At 36.7% G+C, this 9387-nt stretch overlaps 2 protein-coding genes across 2 annotated transcripts; one reads left to right on the top strand and one right to left on the bottom strand.

The window, feature by feature from the left end:
- Positions 1-4016: 4016 nt before the first annotated feature.
- Positions 4017-6345, top strand: LOC145911675 (uncharacterized). Its single transcript, XM_082999086.1, has 7 exons — positions 4017-4209; positions 4414-4547; positions 4627-4728; positions 4793-5000; positions 5081-5151; positions 5211-5372; positions 5719-6345. The coding sequence occupies exons 1-7, from the start codon at positions 4017-4019 to the stop codon at positions 5920-5922; spliced, it is 1074 nt and encodes a 357-aa protein (XP_082855212.1). The 3' UTR covers positions 5923-6345.
- A 791-nt stretch (positions 6346-7136) lies between these two features.
- On the bottom strand, positions 7137-9016 carry LOC145912074 (fibrinogen C domain-containing protein 1-A-like). Its single transcript, XM_082999495.1, has 6 exons — positions 8947-9016; positions 8531-8673; positions 7981-8077; positions 7822-7918; positions 7682-7746; positions 7137-7393 (listed from the first exon to the last, which is right to left on the bottom strand). Exons 1-6 carry the CDS (start codon positions 9014-9016, stop codon positions 7137-7139), a joined length of 729 nt encoding a protein of 242 aa, XP_082855621.1.
- Between the last annotated feature and the right edge of the window lie 371 nt (positions 9017-9387).

Here is a 9387-nt window from a genome sequence, read left to right as displayed (position 1 = left end):
GGACACATTTAAGTGGGATCTATATGCACATCTCTGAGCTGAACGACATTAGGACGTAAAACAGTGAAGGTTTACAGCCTAGCCACAGATAAAGGAGTCACGAAGTTTTGTGGAAATGCTTCCACTAAAAACACTTTCTTTTTTAGTAAAGGGCACAGGATATTAAGTTTAACTTTGTTGTTTTTTGCTTAAAATTCGGATTGGATAGCGGGCGAACTCAACAGCGCCCCAATCCTAATATTAAGTCCCATATTACCATTAACAAGAATATGACAACTCGGATATGCAAGTCCAAATATTCAAGGCGAAGTGAACAGAATTCGAAATAACAGCAGCTAAGTATTCAACAAAAAGATTACTCAAAAGGTCACGCTGCAAGATGAACTTGATATCCATGCGAAAGTGGTTATGTCTCCACGGCGCCGCCGCGCGTCGATATAATTGCGCTCGTATTGAATGAGCGTTTAAACTGCCATCTTGCGCGAATGTTTTTTTTTATTTTAATCCAGTGGTTCTTAACCTTTTTTCTCTTATTTCCTACTTTCAGGTCGGAGGGAATCCTTTTTTTCCACTAGTATAAGTTCACCTTGTAATATAAATATTGCACACTTTTGACCGCATTGTGTGACCAATTGCCAATCAGTGTATGGCACACAGTGAATACAGAACAACTACTTGTGTATATTCTGATGCAGACTAAATACCCACCTACAACACTATATCCAACCGGTTAAGTACCTCTGTTTTAATCCAACATCTATAACGTCACTTTGACCTTTTGTTAGTTTAATCCAACGCACAAAGGAGCGTTGACGAAATATGAGTATATTGTGGTTGAAATACATGGAAGTTCAAACTAATTAAACAGGCAATGAGACTAGTGGATTTGTATTTCAGCATTAGTTTTGTTGCGGTTTGCATTTTCTATTGCAAAAGAAATATTTGAAATAAAGTTTGTCTCGTAACAACGAACGAACAGAGGTCAGTAATAAATGTACATACGCGTTGGGACAAAAAAATTAGGAAACTAAATTTAATAGCAATAACAGATTTACCGTGAGCAAGCGTGATCAGTACTGTTGAGTTGAGCTGCTCTGAGATACAGTTGAGATTTTGGAGTTTGTACATGTTTTCGGGTCTTGAGTTTTCAGCCAAGGTACAGTCAAACCTGACATAAACTACACTTATGAAAACAGCAAAACAGTTAATAACTTTTACCAACCTGACAGATACTTGCAATGGTATTCAACACCTGCTAGTACAATCTATTAGTTCTTTACTCAATATAGCAGTAAGCTACAGTGTTTAACCAATGAGCCCATCACTTTACAAAGGCAGCCCACAAAATACTATCAAGGTCAAACTACTAAATCACCAAAATACCTGTGCTTTACCCAGCAAAATCCCAAAAACCTTTAATGAAAAGGCCTACCTAGAGAAACATGCACATATATGGGCAGTATGTTTGAAGGTGCAGTTACAGTACATAAATAGGTATTGATCCAAACAAACACAATATTGTTATATGTAGTATACATACTCATATGTGTTAGGTGTTGTTGCTTTGTAAATTAGGAATGCTTGGACAGCCTATATACAATACACATATATACCCTTAACCAAATAATGGCACATCATAATATTTCCTTCTTGTTTTGTGATATAGTGTCAAACCTTTTTTAAGTGCGTATTTGCAACCATAACAAGCACTTGAGTTTCTTTTATTGCTTGTTGCAAAAAAACAGTATTTTGCGTAAATATGAAATTGGACCATGAAGCCACAAAAACATCATGAGTTCTCCATAAGCGCACCTACATGTACATATAACCAATGCATGGTTTTTCAACAAAGTTGCAATTTTTTGCATTTCTACAAGACTGCGATAAATTCTGACTGCAAAAATGGTGCGTTTGATTGAAAGAAATTCAAATACAACCTAAAGGTTGCGACGCAGACAAATTTTCACGTGATTTTACGCTTCAGCAGTTTATGTAATTTTAAAACTTTGGGGAGCTCCAAACAGGTAACAATTTCCATTTTTAAGACATCAACATAAATATAATTTTGATAAATTTTACAGCAAAAAATACACCTCTAACAACTCTCATTTTACAAATTTGCCAGTTTGTTTTTTGTTTGCTGTGAATGTAGGCGGTAAAGGATGCACATAACGTAGGAGGTTGTTGTGAAAATATTGGATGAATAATATGTCACATGAGAAACAAACATAGCTATGACATCACTGCGATGGCGTTTGAAAGAATTGTTGCAATAACAATTACCAGGTGATGACAATTATACGCAGGTTTAATAATGCTCTATCAAGGACAAACGAATGATTTTTTAATGAAGGTCAACAAATGACAGGCATATTTTAAACTGCGGACAAGTATAGCGCAGTATTATTGTGCAGTGAACAAAGTACATAAATATTTGATGTGAAGACCGTGCAGAGGGTGTTCCACAGTGTTCATAACCCAAGCGGACGGGTGCGATGTGAAGATAATAATATGGTTCTCAGATCATGATGCGTTACATGGAAGGAAGCTCGCGCTTTAAGTTACTCAGGGGAATTTACCCAGTAACTTTCCATGCCGCTTTCACGGCAAGTTAATGACTGCAAGCAAAGTGACGTCCATGTATCAGTCACAGATAGAGTACAGTCTTATGCCGTCAGATCATATTTGTCAGAAACATCCAACATACAGGTACATTTGCGTTGACTGCGAGGTAAACATTATCCTGTCGGCTGTCTATGTTAAATGCCCACAGTGCTTTTAAAAAAAAAAAACAATTACGAAATGTGATCGACAGAAATGAACGTTTTCTCAAACATTATAGAGATGCACATTATAGGCTGACACTTGTATTGCAAGTCAGTGCAGCTATACTTTGGCCAGAAGGAAAGGTCTACAGTTACAAAATATGCTGATAAATTATGAATTAATAAGGAAGTAGTCCACAGCTTGACGTGTATGGTCCACCCAGAGGCGCTACGTAGACAGGAAGCTATAGGCGTCGAACGTGCAAAGGGAAATACTGAACTCGAAGGGCCCGAATGCTAATTAGATCAAATAAATACATTTGTGTTATACATTTAATATGACTCCTTTTATAACTACTTCGGAAAGTTTTTATATGACAAACATTAGGTTTTCATTTGATAAACATACTTCGCCTATGTTTGTTAGCATCTATCGCTAAGAACATAAACACCAACATAAATATATGAATCAACCTTGTGAAGCAAACGACTTGGGATTCATGTCATAAATTTTTATATCTTTTACTTCGTCATAAATCCATCAGGAGACTTTATTTGTACAAACACTCAAATAGTAAAAAACGAATATGGTTGCTATGGTTGTTTCAATATGTGTTCATAGCAAAATGTGGCGTTGCCATTATCTGGATTTAGAGCTCTTTTTAAAGATAGGCTATTTGTTACTCTGATTCACCACACTAAGCTAATCCCATGTAAGAGCTATAAGCGCAGCTTGACATGGGCCTGCTATAAACAGACTTATCATACTGCCCCTTTATTTAACTTTTTTCCTATTTTAAAGGGCAACAAATGTGATGAAATGTCCTATGTTGGTGTATTTTATCACCAATATTATTAAAAGCAAGCATTCTCAAACACGTTTTAGGTGACGTGTCTGTGGCGGGTGACGTCGATCATCCCCCCAAAAAATGTTCTTCGATACTGTGTTCACAACAACAGAATATCATGTTAGTTTTTCAGTGTCATTCTTCTTTTAAGTTCAAGGTCGCTGGCAACCCTGAACTAACTACAAAACTGTAACCACGCGTAGCAAGTGATATCCTTGCCACGCCATACTTGCAGTTGCAAACAAATAACTGAAAAGTGCTTTTAAAAATGGTTAGCACTTTACTTTTCGATTTTGAAAATATTTACAACTTAAACCTTATCAAACTATTTTAAAGTTTTGATTACCGGCACAAAGAATAAAATGTTGCTATTTACAAATAAACTCCTATCCCTCATAGGATAATGGTCGAACTTAGGGACTCCACCGTGTGGGACTATTTGCGCTACGGAATAAGTTTTGCTTTGCTGGCGTTTTCTGCAATTGTAACTGTATATGCAATAGTTAATGGAGACACAGTGTTTTGGAAAACGGTACCTGGACCGGCTGCATTAGCACTGTTTGTGTTGTGCCTAATATTGCTTGGAATCGTGGAAGGTAAAGTACAGTTTAAAAAGCATATGAGTTTTGACTTTTTAATTGATTTGATTTGGCTATTCTACTACTACTATTACTAGTAACGTATTTTTATGTGCAGTTTATGTATTTCTCATTTAATTGTGTGTTTTTTTCTTTGCCTTAACTGCCTGTTAAATATAATTTTGTTTATATTTTGATATCAATTGTGTTTATGCCATTCAGGACTTCAGATATCATTGGTGGAGTTGAAACGGCAACACCCAGATTCATACAAAAACACACATACACGGTCATATGCGTTGGCTCAAATTGCCAATTCCAAGGACAATGTGGAACGATTTCTGATGGGTCGACAGGTAAGAAACAAAACGTGCTTTTAAAAATGCCTTTCTATCAAAAGTTATGTGACTTTATGCCCTTTTCACCACTTTTTAGGTTCTTGTTGTATTTCTAGTGTTTTTCATTGCCAAACTCACTACAATCACACTGCAAAATTTGGACAAAGACTTTTTCTTTCCGGTCCCATCATGGCTCTATGTAAGAAGAAGCAAAATACTACAACAAAATATAGATGCTGACTATGATTAAACTGTTTTTGTAGGCCAGTCTTTTGGAAACAGGATTTCTTACATGCATCCTAGTTGTAATTGTCGGTCAGCTAATGCCACAAATTGTTGCAGCCAAATATCCAGTTCACTTTCTTAACCTTCGTGTAATGTACTTTTTCTATCATGTTTGCACATTTATCGAAGCTACAGGTTTAACACATGCTTGTTGGGTTCTTTCTCACTTGCTTGGGAAAGTAACAGGTAAATGAAAGTCAAGTGTTTTCTGGTAATATGTGCAAGTGCACCATGTTTAACTTAATCCTAATGCATGCATATTGCAGGAATGAAAGATGAAGAAGCATATTTTGAAAAGACTTTAACACAAGCAAATGATGTATTGCTTAAAACTCAGGTAACATTCACCACCACTGTGCTTATCACGAACATAATAAAAATTGGATGTAATTTTAGATTGATTGTGTAAGTAAATCAGAACAGACCTTTGACATGACACAAGTGTTGGTAAAATCTTTGGATGTGGAAATCACTGAAGACAAGCAATCCCTATTGAGACACTACCTGAATCACCACCCAGAGAGGTTTCATGCATTTCCAAGTATCATTGGTGACAAGGTAAAGAAAGTTGTCTGTTTTTTGTCTTTAAACCATTAAACTTTGATAGGAAAATACTGTAAATGCTGTAGCTTAAATCTAACTGACAAACTTTTGTTAAATTTAGTTTTTGAAACTCTGTAGTTTTGGCATTTAATTACCTTCAACACCAGCTTAATGTAGTGCACGTTATTAACACCATTGTGATGTCCCCAATGCTTATACTCACTAAAGTTTTTTGTGAGAGAAAATAAAATATTTGCTGTAGGAATATATTATTCTGCATCACTAATTTGCAAACCTCTGACTACATTATAAGATTTAAACTGTAAGTATTAAAAACCAAATATGCTGTTGTGTGTTTTAGATGTACGCTGCACCACAGGAGATATTAAAAAGGTTTCAAAAGATGGGAGTAAAGCCACCAGATTTTTTGTTGGAAATATCTGACCCGAATCACATTCCACCCCATATTGTGGCATGCCAGCTCCTGTTTGAAGTTGCAAATCTTGAGGAAAAACTTCAAGAATACCAAGAAAGCAAATCTAAGCTCCTATCTGAGGAAGTTTAAGCATCAAATGTGGCAAATTAATTGTCATGCCACTTGTACTTGTTTATCATACTAATATTTAGTGTGCTGCAAATCATGCTTTAATTTGCGCCAAAATTTCTGTACTTTATAAGTACCATGTTCAAAGTATGTTTTTCTGTTCATCAGATGCTTGCATTTTGGCAACTAGTTAAGTGCGTATTCGTCATCAGTATTTTTTTCACATTTAGTTTAAACGTTGGGTCTGCTGAGGGCCTAGTTGCCATCGCCGCAGGTCAGTAGTGAAGCGTTTGTAACTTTTGCACACAGTATGAATTGTTATAGAACATTTTTATGAACTTTCTTGCAATGTTGGAGTGGCTTACGTCGCCACTTATCGCGTTTGCTTGTAATCATTTGTTTTCTAATAAACATAGAACATTTTTATTACCACATGCCAAAATTTTCCTCACATCAGCATGTAGTTTATATGCTGTTCTAGGCACGATCGAACCAAAATTTAACAGAAACTTAAACTTTACTTCAGTGTAACAATACCAGTCGCTAAGTAGTAAATATTTTACATTAGATTAAGAATTGTTCGGCTTGCCTCCTCTTTGGTAACCATCGTACGCTAAAGATGAGTAAGCGTTTGAAAACGATTCGTGATCAAAACAAATTTACACTTAATAGCAAGCAAGCTTACAAATGAACAACACCACTGAGTTTTCAATATGTTGCATTTATTTGTTTAGCATACCAACGTCACCAAATCTGTTGTTAACTGCACCACAGTTCTACTTGATGCATCGGAACTAATAACAATGCCATTTAGCTATGTTTAATCTGCATCCGCCTAGACTAGTAAACAGGCACACTACCTTATCATTGAAGCATGTTTTGAGCAGAAATTAAATAGTAAATGAGCCCTTTTTTTTTTAAATGCCCATAGTCCTATGTATTTTCTAAAACATGGCTTTTGAAAATAGGGGTGTGGTAACCCTGTTTATAGTATCTTTCATTTTCTTTTAGTTGTTTTATACTAACAGCGCTTGATTTTTAGCGGATTATTTTCGGCAAACGTTTAATTAGTCTTACTATATACAACCAGGAAAACAATTAACTTTTATACTGTGGATTGTATTTTTCGATATCGTTTGGTTTTGTCCTTGACATACAAAATCCCAAGCAGGTGTGTTATAGCTAAAAGGAATTACAAAACACCAAAATCACAATATTCTGAATATTCCTTGCATTTAGCAGAGCCTCGGTCGAATCTTAAACTCAATTCTCTTCAGAGAGTATTTGTAACCGTGCCATGGAGTCCACTCAACTCCGTCAGCATGCGAGATGTGTTCCCCTCCCAGATACAATCCATTTGGATTTGTCCTGTGGCATTTCTTGTACCACCAGGCCCCTTGGTACACTTGGGCACAATTTTCCTCACCTCCTTCGTCCTGTTTAACATCTCTTGTGCTGAACTTCATACCATCATGGAAGTACATCGCATCTCCTGTACATACGAAAATCGTATTATTCAACTCAAAACTTATGCTTGTAGGATCCAACGATGCCAACTAGTAGACGAAGTACATATTAATGACAACGAGATTTTGCTACTGACAAAATTACAATGCCAATTAAGAGTTATTATGTGAAAATTTGTTTCAAAAATGTTTTTTGTTTGCTTGTTGACAACATATAAATATGTTGTTCGAAACACGTAAAATTTAATCTGTATCACTGAACAGGTGGAAATATTTTTTGGGAACTAATATGCCATTAAATGCTCAAAACGAACCTGCATCGCCGGAGTAACCAGAAACCTCGAGGCGGTACCCAGGTCCTGCACCTACTTTAAAAGTGCTAAAACAACAAAGGTGACAGTAGTTATATGAATGTAAACCAGTTATAAGTATGAAGCATATTTGTTGTTATTACCTGTACTTTGCGTATCTTGTTTCTCCCTCAAAATCTTCCATGTCTACGCGTAACTCGTAATTCTTTTCAGATGTAATCTGGTGAAGAGTTTCCAAACCTGTCAAAATCCAATTCGCAAGTCATGGTTTTTAAATGTTGTTTTTGCATGTCTACACTTACCCAGCCAAAATTCTGTGTTCATGTCACCGAATCCATTGACGTAATCATCCCAATACAAGTAAAAGTACAAGGATCCATCCATACGTCGTTGAAAAGTCTTCATATAAATGCAAACGATAATAAACTGAATTATCCTGGTTTGGCACTGTTTTAAGAAGACTGAAATTTGTATTCGAAAGTACACAAGCTTTCGCATGTATAAACACCTGATGAAGCGAGAGGTGCTCGCGAAATATTGTGTATTGTAGAAAATACAAGTCAGTCTTCTTATAGAGTGCAAACCAGCATAATTTGTAGACGAAAGACTCATACAGCCCATTTTATAATTTGATGATAAACTTCAAATTTGTCACAGGTTTACCAAAAATATTTTTCCTGAATTATATGCTGGGCCCTGAAGCCAATCAGGCACCGAGGGCCGTCGTTAGGCTGAGCAATCTGTGTGGTTTAATAAGTGCAGTCAAACGATCTTGCGGCCGACAAGTATTTTTTTATTTTGACCGTAGATAGTCTACAATGTAGACTCTACATAATAGTTCACTTTTCTTACAATCCATCCCGGTAGGTCTTCAGTAAAGTCGCAGTATACTTCAAACGACTTGCTGCAATCGTGAAAAGGAAAAATCGTGTAAATTCCACTTTCAGTTGCCCCACTTGACCAAATGTCACCACACGATGTGTTCTTATGAAGCTCTACACAATTAAATTAGGTGACTGACTATGATTTAAACTTTTAACGTTTAGTTTCTGCTGATATTGGTATGAAAGCACGTTTCTGTAGACCCTTTGCAGTAATCCCAACTTAAACGGTTTTCCAAAAGTAACTAGTTTTTAACATATTGCCCAAACCTTTTAACGCATCAATTTGTTGTTGAAGTTGAGTCAGAGCTTAATCATAGTATGGACATTGACAATATGGGTAATTTCCTTCCAATGCTTTTTGATTGATAGAAAGTGAATCAGCACCTGATAACCGATCAGCTTTACACCCAAGGATTGCGGCACACAAGCAAACCACAGAAGTAGAAAATAACATTTTTCTTTAACTATATTGTCCTCGAACCCAGAATGTCTCCGCACTATATAAAAGAAAACCAACGCCAATGATAAGGTTTACAGGCTTCGCAGCCGAGGCATTGCAGCCTAGCTGGATTAGCCACTTTTCACGACAAGTCGGAGCAAGAAATGAAAAATCAAGCTCCCGGTGAGGTTTGAACGCACGACCGTGGCTAAGCGCGGGCCCAACGCTCTACCAACTGAGCTCTGGCTTCACGAGGTATATTGTGGCCAAGGTACACCGGTGAGCACAACTTGCCAGGCGACCTTCACATACTTAAGAATCTCCACCACCGTAATCAGACAACGCAGAAGTATTACCATGCTTTCGCATAGCAAAGCAGGATCCCA

Source organism: Ascidia mentula, chromosome 8, assembly GCF_947561715.1.
Source record: "Ascidia mentula chromosome 8, kaAscMent1.1, whole genome shotgun sequence".
Lineage (NCBI taxonomy): Eukaryota > Metazoa > Chordata > Ascidiacea > Phlebobranchia > Ascidiidae > Ascidia > Ascidia mentula.
The sequence above is the reverse complement of the archived record's forward strand: the minus strand, read 5'-3'. Positions and strand labels throughout refer to the sequence as shown.